Raw genomic sequence first — 16,247 nt, 5'->3', positions numbered from 1 at the left:
CTGCAGGGAAAAAAAAAAAAAAGGAGAGGAGTGATTAACTTCTCCTTTTTTTGTTTAATGCGTGGTGGCAACGATTGGCTTTTTGCTATCTGGGCACCCTCACGCAGGCCCACGCGTTTACTGAGCGGCCGGCCCCGCCAGCGGTGACCAGCGTTTGTAAGCGAGGCAGATTTTAAACGAAAATCTCTCCTTTTCAACTTCAATTTGTCGAGCGTTGTGCTTACTGCTGCCAAGCAGCGGCGTGCATGCCCCGACCGCCACCGTGCCGCCGTGCGGTGCCTTTCGCCTCCCTCCCTGCCGCCTCGGTGCTGCCCGAGAGAGAACGGTCTCGTTTTGTGCAGTCCCCCAGCCTTGTACGACAAGGAGAACTAGTTTCTTATTTTATGCCCATTGAGATAAACCACTAATGCTGGATGAAGGCTAAAAGGTAGGATTATAATAGTACCCCGCTGAACTGCGTTTCATCAGCTATAACTTTCCAAAGCCAGATTTGTAAGTAAGCCTTTTACAGCGAAGGAAACTACAATTATCTTTTTCCAGGGCTTCCTATGTTAATACTGGTAACAAATTCAAATGGTTCTATCGACGCGAAATATCCCAGAAGACTGAACCACTGCGGTGTGTGGAAGCTGCAGATACCGAGGTGCTGTGTACCAAACAAATATTTCATTTTATACCTAATCTTTTATTATTTTTATTAAGTGTTTTGAAAGTAAATAGGGAAAGGCTAAGATGCATGACTAATAGCTAAGCCTGCTGAATGCTGAAACTGGTTATCAAAAGCTACCAAGACTTTGCCCTTCCTCTGCATTGAGACAATCAGTAATGAGGGAGTTCTCCAATGGCCTATTCTCTAGCCTCAAGGAGGCCGGGGATACACAATCCTCCAGGGAAGGTAACAGTTTATCCTTTTCCACAAACACAGAATGCCTCATTTATAAACGTGTAAACTGCATTTTATTAAAAAACAAATCCGACTCAATGCCGGGAGCTCCACGAGAACAGATGGACACCATATATTCCTCAGAAAGCCGCTTTCAAAACTCTTGGTTAAAATGCCGGCCGTGGAGATAAACTGTTAAGTCGCACCTTTTGTGGGGGCACCTTAAAAAAACCAACCCCTTCGCAGGAGCTTTTTACAGAGAGAAAGACCGTTTTCCTCAGGTTGCTTGGTGGCACATTACCCTGGTGGACGTGGCCCCGGCATCGTTTGTGGAATTAAGCTTTAGAAAAGTATCACCCCTACCACACAGGGGTTTTTCAGCTGCACCGAGCGGGTGGTTATGGTGCTGGTTAAATAGAAGGTGCTTCCCTGTTAACAGTACAATAACAGCTGACAGTCTAAACTAGAGTCTTTACCAAAATAAACAAACATGACTAATTTTTTAGGCCTGGCAACATGCTAAAATATCAGTGTGATTAGCCAGTAAATCCCATTTTAAGAAACCTTTTTATGACTAGGGACTTCTGCCACTTTACAAATGTATTCCTCTAAGCCCACTAATTCAGTTAGCCTTTTCAATCCATTGTATTATTCTTGGGCCAGCTTCATTTTGCATTAAATCCACTGCAGAAAGCTAAATTGAACGCAAAAATCAGACTTGATCCAGGCTTCCTTTTGTTCAAAGATAGAGACCGAAAGTCCTCTGCTGCTGCCACACACTTTCATCACCAATTTATAGGAACCGACAGTGTAAGGGAAAAGCAATGAAAGTCATTGTTTTGGGACTTCAAAGCATCTCTGTATCTGGGGAAGGAAATCCTTTCAGTCAGCAGTGCTTTCCCCACAGACTGCAGGTGGGTGAAAAGTTATACCCAACTGGAAGTGCCCCAGAGCCATGGGGATATTAATGACATACACGGCCTTTTTTTTTTTTTTTTTTTTGGATAATAATAGTAAGAACACAAGGGGGCTAATTAAGAAAACGAAATGGAAAATTGATTGGTGTGTGCTTTACGCTGAAGTGGTGAACATTAAGAACAGGCAGAACAACCGCATACTGGTTTCTTTTTTTCTCTCAGAAGCACTCGTTGTCAAGTATCCAAGTATGTATGCCTTTAAAATGTAGCACGGCTTAGTTTTAGAGGAGAAGAAAAGAGGGGGTCAGGCTGGGAAGGGAAGCAAATCACTGAGTCCAAGTCTGCTCCCATTAAAGTCCGGGAGAGCCCTCACTGCTGGCCTCACTGGGTGCAGGATCCAGCCCGTGCTACACTTCTGATTTAAGTGACAACCCGAGTGGTACACGTTTGGAGACGCTTCTTATGGCTCTTACTGCTATGCCAATTACATGTATTGAGATCCAGAGAAAGAGGAAAATGCGTTGATTAATCAACAGGAAAGAAAACCCCAGTGCATTGCAAACTATGCGAGCGCACCGCCGTGAAGATTTTCTGCGTTTCTTACTGTGAAGGATTTGGTAAGAAATCATTTTCCTCCTCACAAAGTACAAAACAGAAATCAGAACGCACAGGTACTGAGACAAAAGTGTTAATCAAAACTTACCTTAATGTCTTGCTCTGAGCTATCAGTTACAGCTTTCTGAGCAGCACTGGAGAGTGAATTTGCCACCTGTGGCTGAGCTTCTAGGAGCTTCTTCAGCTTCAAATCCACCAACTTACTGTTTTGTTCTGCTAAATATGCAAATACCACATACAACAGAGTGAGATGCATTTAAATGCAGAGTCGGCACAACAATGTATCAATCTAAAAGGTAGATTTCATTCACTTTACTACCATTTCAAACTAAAAACTAGAAGGGAAATAACTTTTTTTTTTTTGTGATTCAGATTGGCATAGATTAGTGGAACACGTTACATACAGAGATATTTCCTAAATTTTCTTTAAAAACACATTAAACAAATACAGCACTCAGATAAACAAGTATGCACAGCATAAAGAGAGGAGATGAAACACATAGAAACTAGACAATGTTTATGTGAAGTTACTCCCAACCTGTTCATACCTATACTTTGGTACAAAATCACACTTAAAGAGCCATTTATTTTCTGATGACACATAACAATTTATCACATATTGTAAGTACTGATAACCCCTCAAGTTTATGAACTACTAATTCATCCTAAGGCTCCTTGGCACAGCTCCTCTGTGTTAAAATTGCAGTATCAAAAGAGTCAGCTTTCTAGTAATATTTTACTGTGATTTATAGAAGACGTCGAAGCCAGGAGAGCTGTAAAACACGTCACGACTGCATCGAAGGGACAGATCCAAAGCGTGCTGGAGCCCACACTTTTTTTTTCCATCAGTTTTAGGAACTTGGACCAGAGCCCAAATAAATAATAGAATCAAGAATTTTACCTCCCGACAGTGCTCACTGTATATGTGAACGTTGATGGCGGTGTGTAACACACCCAAGGACACACACACACACACAATGACGAGAGAGATGTTAATAACACACTACAGCACAGATCTGCGAGCCAGCCCTGGGCAGGAAGGCAGAGACCTGCTCTGCACGCAGCACCACGCGAGAAACTGCCCCTGAAGTGGAGCAGATGCAGCATCACCTGAGGATACAGAGCCTGGGCCTGTATCTGGGCCTGTATCTGGGCCTGGGGTCGAGCACGATAAAACCAGCACTTGGCTCTACTTTGCTACAGGCAGAACCCAAGTTTTGCCCCATGTGCTGGTGAATTTTGGCTGGTGTGGGAAGCAGGGCCATGGCTGCTTTGCCGCACGGCTCCTTCCAAGGTTTGGAGCTCTCTGATTCGTATTAGCCCAAAATATTTTTGGCATGCTAGCAATCAAACGATGCCTGCCTCCAGCAGCAATGGGCTGAGCTATGACGGAGGACAGTTTCCCTTTCCTCTGGCACACCCAGTCAGGGTGCCCTTAACAGAGGCTCACATGTAGGGACACGCACAGCCTTGCGGGTTTATACATAAACATCGTGTAATAACTATGATATAAGAGTTTCACATTTTATCAGATACATTCAGAGCCGCATATGGTGGCTGTGCTAACAAACAGACAGATGCAATATTTCACACCAACAACCTGCAGTTAAAAAAAAAAAAAAAAGTTTTCTTGAGATAGACAGGAGGGACTAAGATTCAGCAGGGGACAAATTAATTAACGCAGTCAATAACGATTCCAAATGTGACATGTCCCTTACAGTTTTGCGTTCAGATGCTCCCAGGGGATTCAACCTTCCTTAGAACTTGGTATGAATTGGCAGAATTCCACCAAAATCTGTGTACACTGATTTCTATCACAGCATTAGGCTGCTTTCTGTGTTATAGCACTCTTAGAGCACTCTTCCTCACTCATTTGAACAATACTGTTTGTCCTTCTGGCTAATGGGCACATCGACCTGCAAAATCATGTCCCAGCTTATTTTCCAGAATGTCTTTCCATGGTAGAGATGGAGCGTTTGGTAGTGTTTTGCATCCCTGAGAAAGGCATCTCTCAAGAAAAAAAGGCCCACGGAAATAAAATGTTGGCAAGTCACTGGGGCTATGTGACGGAATATTCATTTACTGATTTTATATTTCTCCTAAAATGAACCAATATCTATTGGAAAATCATTTGACAGGATCCTACTCTAAATCAGCTTAAGCCAAATGCTGGAAACACTAAAAATACATATTTTCTTATGCATTTGGAAATGATAAAAAAAAATCAAAGGACATGACACATCTTCCACACTGAAGAAAAGCCTAGCTTCCTAATGCAACTGAAGGCAAAGAATATGATGTATACACATCATTGCTGGTTTCTTTTACGAGAGCAAACACTAACTGAAGTGTTTTGATTGAATATATCATGGGTTACACACACAGGACCAGTTGGCACAGGCTGAACCAAGCCAGCAGATGCCAGAAGTTGTTCCCTCGTGTACTCCCTGTTTCCCGATGCTGCCACACTTCTCTGGGCTGCCGTAGCTCGATTTACCTTGCGGTGAGCAGAAGCAGACCGTGCTGCACAGAGGCCCTCAGCACACCCCGGTGCCACTGGCAGCAGGCAGGCACACAGAGCACAAGCTCCCTCCGCAACTCGCTGTGAGCAGAGGAGCACCGCGCCTCTTTGAAGATCTAGCTCCTTTGTAAATAAGCATCTCCCTTGGGGGATTCTGACACATTTGTCATCTGCAGAGGAACCTGAACTCCAGTTTTGCTGGATTACAATTTCTGAAGGTGGAAATGCCACTACAATGACTTATTCTTGTTTGACCAGCATGCAATGTGATAACACGAGCATTTCCACTAGAGTGTGAGTGCTTTTAATATGTGTTATTAAAATCCCATTACTTGAACTTTTTAAAGTGAATAGAACTAATTCTGTTCAAATTTATAACTCCATGTCCCCACTGAGGCAACAAGGTACAAATAAATACAAGCCCTGGTGCTTGGGAAGGAGCAGGAGAGATACCAAAGTCTATACCAGAGACAAATTTGCTCCTGTTCACAGAGCACGTGGGCTGGGATGTCAGTGGAGAGCAGCAGCTGTACTCACCGACATGACCTCTTGCTCCTCTGGCCTGCCTACACTGCTGGGACAGCCCAGGCAGGGTGATTTCAGGTGGCTCAGCTTTACAGATCTAGCCTGGGGCCCTTTCCCCATCAAAAAGGAAGAGACCTTTCAATCTGCTATGACTGGAAATAATAAGTTTGTTGCTGATTTTAAATTTCAACCAAACGTAAATACACAATATTCAAAGAGAATGAACATTAGGGTTTAAAAGACCTGAAAAGGCACAAAGGAATAAAGTTATGACAGAGAGAAGCAGCACATCAGTACTTATGATGATGGAGTGTTAGTCATGCAAAATACACAAAATAGCCATTATTTAAATTACCCGTTGAATCAAGGTCATTTTCTAGGTTAGTAAGCTCATCTCCACCTCCAGTAACAGAGCATTCAGGAACCTCCTCGTTAGTATCTATCTCAATATTATCATCATCCTCATCCTCATCTGTAGGAACATACAGCATTAAGGTTAGTGTTTTCTTATGTACATGCACCACATTGCTAAAAAAAATAAAAATAAATAAATATTTTAGAAAACAAGCTGAGTTATGATAAAAATGCAAATCATTAAATAAGTCTGGAAGGAGATTTCACCCTGTCCACTCATGGTTTTACCTTTAAACTGATGCAATCCGATATACACCCAGGGAGCTCTGCTGGAAACTCCTGCTACAATAAAGGCAGAGGCTGGCCTCAGCAGTGGCTGCTTGCTGTGCTGAGCGCCTGGCTAACTCTAAAAAGCACATGTGCTTTTCCTTGTAGCTTGAGTCGTAATTATTTCCCCTCGGCTCCCAGTTCCTTGTGACACAAAGTGGAATATGGGTGCTGGAGCTGGCGTACGGCAGCTTTGAATGAGTCTGCCCACAGAAGGAACTGGGAGCTTCACGCTCTGGAGAAAGAAAGCAGCTCCCAGTACGAGTTCCCAGCTGGGTGAGCCTTGCTACTCCTTACCTTGCACAATGTATCGCAGATAAGAACGCTGCACCTTGCTTACGTGTTAGTGTCTCCCAGCACCTCTGACCCGAGCGGGAACACCCCCACCTGGGACACCACACTTAGCAAGCATGGCCCTCCGGTGTAGCAAGAGCACGCTCACAGATTGCTGCCTTGCTATACCGCTCTGAATCAGGCCTGTTTGTAAGCTACATACATCTTAAATAAAATAATAATTGTAATTATGCTTTACGTTTTTTACGGCATCTCTCTGTTGGGTTTCTCAGAGCGGCTCATGAATATCACTTGTAAATTGGCCCCGTAGTGTTTTATGAACTGGGTGATTATTATAATTACAATTATGATGATGATGTAGGTAAATTATGGCACAGAAAGAGTAAGTAACCTGAGGAAGATCAAATAGCAAGTGTTGAATTGCGAAGCAGATCCCAGAAGTAATTGTGACTCACATTTTCAATACAAATATACAATGAAATTAAACAAGGTCCATAAAAGCTAGATTAATACTTTCAAAGCATGTAGCTGCATTGTATTTACTCACTTTTAAGTCTCATATCAAGTGCTATCTACACTTGTTCAGACTTATACGAACATTTTTTTCTTATGTACGTATGCATGCGTGTAAAACTGATGAAAAAGAGGAGGCTGGAATATGCCAGAAGAAAGAATATACATGTAGTAACTAAACGAACTTCAAAACGACAGGGAAAAATACTAATTATAGTTACAGAACATTGGTACCTTCCAACAACATATACACAAAAAGGATCCCAAATACAGTACCAAGATGCCATAATCCTGAATAGCAGAGGTTTGGGATTGGTGCTGATCACTTGCTGCCTGTCTTTGAAGTACACTAAAGGCCCCCCTCAGACCTGTGGGCACTTTGGGCCCACACTGCTGACACACAGGCCATATTGTTGTTTCTTTTCTTTACCTCTTTATCTCTGTAGTCCCTGCAATTCCCATTTTAGGAGCCTTTTGACTTTTTGTGTGTCTGCTACTCTTTTCTAACCAGCTGCTCCCTCAATTCCTCTGTAATTAATCAGTCTTTCGTGCAGTGTTACTGATTCAGAGTAAGGCTCTTGCTACGACAAAGGAACAAAGAAGTTTCCATTTCAGTGTCTTATTCAGAATTGGTTGTGTGTCTGCTGCAGAGACAGTCTGCATCAGTAGGACACCAGTAGGATGCAGGAGGACTCCTCTGTTTCACCTGACCACCAAGATTTCCCTGGGCCTCTCTCCACTAATTCTCAGGGGTCCCTGGAAGATTCAGCTCCCTTCCAAAGTGGCCCAGCTTGAGCCAGGTGGCTGGAGAGCATCTCTTCCTAGCCAAATCAGTATCAGTGAGCTGATCTGGGCCAGGTGGTTCTTCAGGCAGGCAGAAACACTCAGGACTCTGTGCAATACTCTTACTGCTCCTGTTTAAATGAAGGGACCCGGTTCTGTAACTCTAATTCTTTCTGGTAGTGGGGAGGTGGATGAACAAAGCAGGATGCTGGATATGTCAAAACAGTCTGAACAAGGTGACAGGGGACTACTGGTTACTGAGGGAATGCCTGTATTAAATTCTTTGGTTTTCTTTAATTTATTTAATACAGTGAGATGAAATCAGAGGCACTGTCTTTTACACCACCATTTTAGGTTACAAAGGAGATAAGAATGTTGAAGATACCAGTCCCTAGCATCACGTAATGGCCTGACCTAGGATTTTGTTTAAAGTTAGCAGACTTGGACTGAATATGATTACCAGGAGACTGAGACTCTAGAAATAAATGTCAATTAAAAACATTATTTCCAATAAATTTCAGAAGTGTTAAAATACCTTTCAAAATTGACAGATTCCTTGTTTTATACTACCACTTTTTTCACCTCCAAGTCCCATGTTCTTTGAGTGTATTAAAAAAGGAAATGTGTTTAGGGAGCAGGTTACAACAAGATTTTGCAATTATAAATGATAAAAGAAACAATGTGACAAAGAGAAAACATATCTTTCATACAGAAAGAAACAAACAAAAAAAAACAAATGACTAGTGTAAAAAACTTAAAACACTTTGTCTAGAACCGGGGCACGTATTTAGAAGACAACTGCTTCTTTGAAAAATATGTAAATGTGGATCCTAGAAAGATGGCAAATCTTTATGATGTTGAGAAGAAATGAAAACAAAAATTAAAGATAAATGATAAATAATTAAGTCAACAACTAAACAGCACTGATCATTGTCTACAGACCCTGGACTGAAGAGACTGACACAAAGAAGAATCTTCTGGCACCATACAGAAATGCCAGAACATTGGTGGAAAAAAGATCAGTATGTGAAGGCATTGCAGCAGTACTTGCTCTTTAGGGAAGAAGTCTCCAGCACTGTCTTGGGGAAATCTTTCAAGCTTGTGGATATTTGGATATTTAATTTATTTACTTTCAGGTACGGAGTTCACCTTAAGGCTATGGGATGTGACAGGCGCATCTGGCCAGTAACAAAGGAAGCAAAGGCGGGGAGCAGAAGAAACGTGGAGTTGAAATACAGGTTCAAGCGTACAAGAAATCAGATGTTAGAACAAGAAAGTACAGTGGTAACTGCCAACAAATGCTGCTTGTTAAAAATATTAAATTAAGGACTTAGCACTGGTTTATGAGTGAGACTACTCATGGTGTAAGGCTGAGCCTCCACACACATTCCCTTCAAATCATTGCCTCAGTAGTAAAATCTCTAATATACCGTGAAAACTTAGTTACATAGAAAAATGCTACGTAGTGCCAGCTAGCTCATGTGGTAAGTTTTGAAACTGCAGTCCATTTTTCCAGCTTTCATTAGTAATTCCGATATTTTTAAAACTTTTCTTTTTCCTCTGTGTGTCTCCCAACACATTTGGGTGCTTCCTTTCCTCTGTTTTTCCCTTTTTGTTTCTCTAACACCTCTCTTCCATTCTATTCTTGTGTTTATTCTCTTCTCCCCTCCCAGTTTTGCCTGTGTGTGGTACTTTTCTCACCGAAGCCTCTTCACACTATGCTTATCTTACCCCTGTCCTCTCCGCTGTTCCCTCCCTCCCCTGCCCAATCACTACCTTCAGACATGAGGTGCTTCCTCACCAACATGCCATCTCAAAGAAAGGGTGGAGATATGCCAGAGAGTGAAGAAAACATGCTACCCAAATCCCAGAAGAGTGGATGGGTGTCTCGCTGGGCAGCAAGGACAATACCTAGATAAGATGCCAATTCCTTTGCCCCACCGCTGCTGGGAAGAGGGAGGATGTTTGGATTCCTGTCTCAGTGTTGTCCCTGCACCCATCTCAAGGCATCAGCTTATCAGCCTGAAGCTAGTAGGACATCTAATAAATTTGAAGCTGCCACCCCACACCCTCTGGCAGTTGGCAGGAAGAAGTATTTTCTGTCTCACACACCAAATAACCTACAGAAAAAGACTGGATCTTGTAGCAAATGACACTTCTTATCCAGGGAAGTTTCTACTTGCCGTAGGCGTTTCAGTTTTGCAGACCACGATTAAAAAAAGCCTTTTAACGGAGAATGCAGTAGCAGGATCAAAACAGAGAACTCTCAATAAGCATAAAGAAACATTGAAAGAGATCAGATTTTCACCAGCAATAGTGAGCAAGAAGTTAGTCTTAAAAAAAAAATCCCAAAGCTGAAGTATCTTTTTTTTTTTTTCTTCCTGGAAGAACTGAATTAAGAGGGAGGAAAATGATGTGCTACACTCCCTTTTTGTAAATTAAATGTAGCAATCAATGCAAAAGAAGAGATTAATGAAACGTAATGGACAAGAGAGCTTGGAAGACATAAGATATTACTATAAGCTTGTCATGGGTATTGTACAGGGAATACAGGACTACACTGAAAAAGAACTGCTACATGTGAATGCAATTAAGGGTAATATTCAGAATCCAGTTGTAACAAGACTTCATCTATTAAATCCTAATTTTGGTGGAAATCAAAAAATGAAAAAGACTGAAAGCAGGAACAATTCTAATATATTTGACTTATAAAGCGTTGATGCCATTTCACAGAAGTACTCATTTCAGAAGAATGAATTTCTTGAGTAGGGATGTGGGGTGGCACCTGGAATTACCAACGGCGTGGTAGAAGCATGCGGAAGAGGTACCGTCTCCTCCTTTAATAACACTGAAACTCTCCAAGTGCATATGCAATCTACATATAAATATACAAAATCTGTGCCCTGCTCCTGAGGCTGGCTGGTTGTATATTACCTCTGGTCAGCTTATAGCAACATGAGCTGCATGGCTTCCTGCACAGAGAGCTGGAGCCTGGCAGCGATCTGCGACACCCTGCTCAGACACAGGTCTATGTAACGCCTGGAAATGCCTCGCATCTATACAGGGGGTGCCATAGGAAGCAGAGCTTGGGTCTGCCTGCATGCAGTTGCACGCACTTACCCAGAAGGGATGGAACCTCGCTCTAAAAATCATACAGAGACTGTGGGACAATGGGATGGGACAGCTGGTATCATTTGGGATCAACTGTTGCATCAAGCTCTGATGACAAAATGCAAGGTTGCTGAAGAGACGTTCCCATGAAGGTATTAGAGAAATTAGAGAAATCCATGACAGAGATACAGGCCCCTCAAAACCAACGGTGCCAGAATTTTATCTGAAGTTTTTGTTATCTCTGATATGGAATCCGAACCCTACAGAAAGAAAGAAAATTCCCTTGCCTTAATGGGAGATGACCGCCTCCAGGCTGTTTGCACAAGGGCTAGGGGAACAGTTACCTCTGAGACTGTTCATAAATTTCACAAAGGAAGAGCAAAAGCAAAAATCAGAGGAAAAATGAACAGGGAAGGTCACATCCCAGAAAGATGCATACGGGGATATCGTTTAGAAACACTTCAATGAGTTATTGCAATGAAACAGGATAACTCCTAGCCAGCTGAGCACTCGATATCCACAGAAAGTGTGTCAGCCTTGCAGGCAGGGGTGGCAGGAGCAGATGTGTACCAGCATGATAAAACTGTAAGAGTGAAGTAATTAAATGAAGTAGGCTGAGGAATCATAAATAGCAAAGAGGGATGAAGACCATCATAGTCTACTTACTCTACAAGTTCTATGCCATTTTGTTCCCCCAGCCCTTCCAGTTCAGCAGGGAAATTTGGTTTGTAGCTGGTCAATGTTCAGTTTGGCCCACTTGGCTGAATTTTACCAAAGCTGGTTGGAACTGGGAAAGTTCTGCCATGGAAACAACTACCCATATTCCTCCTCTTTTGCTTCTCTTTTTCAGTAGTTTGCAAAGTTTGCTTCAGAGTTGAGCTAACTCTAAGACAGTACTTTTGTTAGTTTATAACTACCTTCTCCTCATCAAGAGTTTAATTTCCCTACCTGTCGTTAAAAAGGATTGTTTTCAAGCTTGATTTACTGGCCAAAGAGAGGAGAACTGAAGACCAGACCCAAAGGGAGACAGTACAACTAATTGCTTTTCTCATCTGCGCTAATTGGAACGGAAGCGTAGGATTTAAGGTGCAATAAGAACGTATTATCATATATATGCATATAAAATACATATAGCAGAGAAGAAAAAAATCTTGTTGTTGAACCTACATGTGTTGCAAATGTGAGGCTGGATTTTCCTGACATTTCGGCTTACAATTATGCATCAGTATGAGAAACACAATTTCCCCTTAGAATATGTAGGAGACACTAAAAGAGCAAGGAGCCTGTACTGAAACGTGTTCAGTACCCATTTGAGTTTGAGTGACACTACATTACTCCAGCTCATAGCATGGCAGGTATATGAATTTTAATGACATTTCGAAGTCAGTTTAATAACATTATAGCAATACTACAACTCAAAACCTGTAAAGGCAAGTGGTATGTCAAAAGACTGCCATTTAAAATCAAAAGGTTGTTGCCCCTACCTCCTACAGGTCTTCTGTAAAATTCTATTCCAAAACAGTCTTTTGAACACGTTTAATAGAAAATAAAGTCTCTTAAAGTACTTTTAATGTTGTTTTCCCCAAATAATATGCTCAAGATATATATGGAAGAGATTTTAAGCAACAATCGTGAAATGCTACAAAAACTATAGGTAACAACATACCTGTATAAAGGGGCTAGTATCAACTACTTGTTCATATAACACTTTTTCTTTCAATTGCATATATGCTTTTATTTTAATTGTTGGAAATTAAGTGACACAACCCTGATTTAAGAAGATTATCTATGGGCAGCCTTTTGATATGTGCACCTCACGAACAACAATTACCTACAACAACATTTTGAAGTGTGAATAAAGTGATACCCAAAAAGGTCTTCTCTGGTTTCTAGGTTGCCATAGGAATAAGATACAAGGTTCCTTAGCTCACCTCCAGATGCCTTTGACCTTTCTTTCAACTTTTCTGCAGCCATTTCAGTGTAGCTAGGAAGTTCTGACATCTTCACTCCAGATCGAGCTTCTGCTATTAGCTGACGAGCTCTCTCTCTCAGCTGCCGACGCCGCTCTTCATCTTGCTGCTAAGATATATTGAACAGTTGCCAAGTCAGTAATTGACAGAAATGCAATTTCATTCTCAATCTGATCATCATGATAGTAACTGGTTTACAGCACGGTGCTTGGCCCACATTATAAATAGGATGCTCGGTATCAGTTGGGTGTCACACCACAATTTTTAAAGACAGCCACGAATCAGATATTTTTAAAGCATTCCCCAAATTATTATTGCATTAGAAACTCAATAATTTACGATTTAAAGCACTTACAAATTACGTTCTAGAAAAAGACATAGATGAAAATTCTCAGAAACTTTTGTCTCAAAGTAATAACTGCAACAACTTTTGCCGTGGCTACAAAAAGGGTTTTACTAAATTGAATTACTTGTTTGTGTAATATTTCTCATAGCACGGAAATGAAAAGCCAGATGTTGCTCTTGGTTACTCCACTCACCAAGCTGATTTCTACTCAGAGAAGTAACATTGAATCTGTGGCATGGAGGGGAATGTGATCCTTGGACTTCAATGGATATATATATATATATATATGTCAATTTTTAATAAAATACCTAATGAAAATGAATGAAAGAACAATAGATGCCAAAGCAGAAAAGACTCACGTTAAAAGACACTATCGTTGGGGGGTTGGGTCAGTCATTGAAAAAGATCTTCTGGGAATCATCCCAGGTAGTGTTGTTGTCCTAAAGCCTGTAACTATCTTGGAAGCACTACAACATTTAACTTACGAAATTAGTAAAGTTCAACAGAATGACATTAACCCACCACATTACAAAAATATGAATAAAAACGTGTCTTTAAGTGTATCTGTAGGAATACATTAAAAAGCCTGTCTTCATCTTAAAAATATGTTTGTTTTTTTTCAAAGTTAGGAAAAAGCTTAATTGACCGTTTTCCCCACTCACAAATGCCATGAAGCCAGTGTTTGGCTCAAAGTCCCAATTACATATAACTTCACGTGTTGACATCCCGAACAGGATAAAAACCAGGTAGGCGCAGCTGACCTTAGCTAAGTGGAAGAGCACAAAGTGCCTAATTTTGGAGAGCAGCCTTGGCAACCTTCCCACCAGCCCAGCAACTGAGCATTCCGCACCTGCAGACGCTGGTAAGGGCTGCTGCTAAGTGCTATTTAGTTTAAGCAATCATTAATAAAACAAGCACAAAATACTAATTAGGTACATTTTACCCATTTCCATGTAAATTGTTTGTTTGTAGCTATTTACTCATCATTGTTCTCGGCACAATAGAAGAAATGCAAATGAATGAATCAGAATGCAGCCCTAATGGGACTTTCTGTTTATAACCATTAGCCCAGAGGTGTGCTGTAATTCAATCCTCAAGCAGCAAGATTTAGCCTCATTAACAGCTTGCATGGGCAGGTTACAACTCATAAAACCCTACAGTAAACAAAGCGTATGGACACAGCACAGTATCTTGTGCCTGAGTGACAGAATTCTGATTCCCTATCAGATTGCCTGGATTTACTTTTCTGCTCATGTCCTCACGCTAGAAAGATGATTTTGCCTGGGCCCTGCAGCGGGATGCACATTGCTTTGTTTGCTGTGTCTCACCCTGCAGCCTCCCAGAAGGTGCAGAGCAACAGTTCCGTCGGAAACTTCTTTGTGAGCGTGCACCTTAGAAAGACAACTGGGGAGCTCCCCCTGCTACCATGTGCTGTAACAGATCAATTTAATTTAATTTATAGCCAGCCAACTGACACGGCGACCGATTTTATTCCAACCCACAGTATCCGGTAATGTTAATCATGTTTAATTTTTACATGAACTAAAACTGCTCAAATATCTACGACTTGTAGTTCCTGGTATGGATGAACCTGTGGCTTTGATTTAAATGTTTTTTGTTGTTGTTGTTGTTGTTGTTTGTTTTGTTTTGTTTATAAAAAGGAACATACACATTTTATTTTATTTTTTTTAAGTAAGATTCCCATGTGGTTTAATGTCAAACTGCTCGATCCACTACCCTGCACATAAAATAAGGCAGGTTATGTGTTTGTGACAAATACGCCCTACGCCGAGCAGGCTGAGCCTCCTCTCCCCTCCTGCAAGAGAACACGGATCCCGAATTATTAGCATAGTCATTAATATCCTGGGGATCTCCAAGCAAACACAGATTATTGCGGCTTGTGTTTGTGCTGATTAAGCCAATCATCACCAGCGGATAAGAGAAAACCGGCATATTTATTGCTTAAATTCAATTCGGGTGTTTGAGCCATCGATTGCTGAGCTTGGCAGGGGAAAGGCTGCTGGAAGGAACAACAAAATGCAGAGCAGAAGTACGTAAACCACAGCGACTGAGTTCGGAGTCACCGAACAATTATTAAAAAGTAAATCAACTCGCCCCTGGATTCTGGGTAGGAAAGTGCTCAGCAGCAGTCTGCAGGCTTGATCATACAGATTCTCCTGTCTGGGAAATAAAAAAAAAAACACAAGGAGACGGAGGAGTTAAAGCCCACAAACAGAAACTCCGCACCAAGAAAAGGAGATGCAAACACACAGGCAGTGATTTTTTCCATTCCAGTTCAGTCTCAAAGAGAAAATGGGGTAAAATCTTTCACCCCTCTGCCATGAAGCTGACGTGCCAAAGCAACATTAAAGTTTCCTCAGTCTCCCAATCCGCCCCCCCCCAGCTACCGCTTGCTTTGCAATGGTCTAACAATCTGCCACACGGATGCACAGCAAGTAAAACTTCACCATTTAAGGACAAACTCTTCACGAATAAGTAATGTAATTCCTTGTTTCCCTCCTATAAAAATGTATTGGTATGCAATTTTTATATTTCACAGTTCACCGCCATCTCGGCAAGCTTTCTTCCACTGCTTCAATGGTGCTACTTTTAATTTTATCCTCCTTAGTCCTAGTAATTAAAGTGATCAGCAGTGGCATCCCAACGGCTTTGACACAGCTACAACCCCCTAGCAGACTTCTGCTTTTAAGGGGAACGGGAAGAAAAAGGCCTGGAGTTTCATTTCACTGGAACAAGAAAATCAAGCTTCTCCAATCCTCAACTTTATCCAATTGTTCTTTCAGCAGCCTTTGGATCTTAAGAAACAAATAAGAACGGCTGCCGTTAGGGGGTCCTTTTTGTACTCGCCGCAGACGTCAATGGCTGACACTACTTTGGCCAAAAACGATGCCCTGGATTTGTGAAGGTGAATTACGACGTGAAATGCTGTCGGGGCAGTCGCTGGGGTCAGCGCCCGTCCCGTGACGCTGCTCAGCACCACCAGCAGCTGAGAGCTGACCGACCCAGCCAACAGGCAGCATGGCAGAGGCTTACAGGGGGGAAGGAAACCCACCCCCCACTAAAGCCC

At 41.8% G+C, this 16,247-nt stretch overlaps 1 protein-coding gene across 14 annotated transcripts in view; it reads right to left on the bottom strand.

Annotated features, from left to right (window-relative positions):
- Nucleotides 1-16,247, bottom strand: part of EHBP1 (EH domain binding protein 1) — a 208,428-nt gene that overhangs the window by 37,978 nt on the left and 154,203 nt on the right. For 7 of the 14 annotated variants that reach the window (XR_004749520.1, XM_035322061.1, XM_035322062.1 and 4 more), the window contains 3 exons: nucleotides 12,775-12,922; nucleotides 5,817-5,933; nucleotides 2,504-2,631 (listed from right to left, as the gene is read on the bottom strand). Coding sequence is in view for 13 of the 14 variants with exons in the window: in XM_035322061.1 (XP_035177952.1) it covers nucleotides 2,504-2,631; nucleotides 5,817-5,933; nucleotides 12,775-12,922 (393 nt within the window). In the remaining variant the exon portion in view is untranslated. The remainder of the gene's footprint in view (nucleotides 1-2,503; nucleotides 2,632-5,816; nucleotides 5,934-12,774; nucleotides 12,923-16,247) is intronic. The other 7 variants (XM_035322052.1, XM_035322053.1, XM_035322055.1 and 4 more) reach the window with 3 other exon arrangements.

Source organism: Oxyura jamaicensis, chromosome 3 (assembly GCF_011077185.1).
Source record: "Oxyura jamaicensis isolate SHBP4307 breed ruddy duck chromosome 3, BPBGC_Ojam_1.0, whole genome shotgun sequence".
NCBI lineage: Eukaryota > Metazoa > Chordata > Aves > Anseriformes > Anatidae > Oxyura > Oxyura jamaicensis.
The sequence above is the reverse complement of the archived record's forward strand: the minus strand, read 5'-3'. Positions and strand labels throughout refer to the sequence as shown.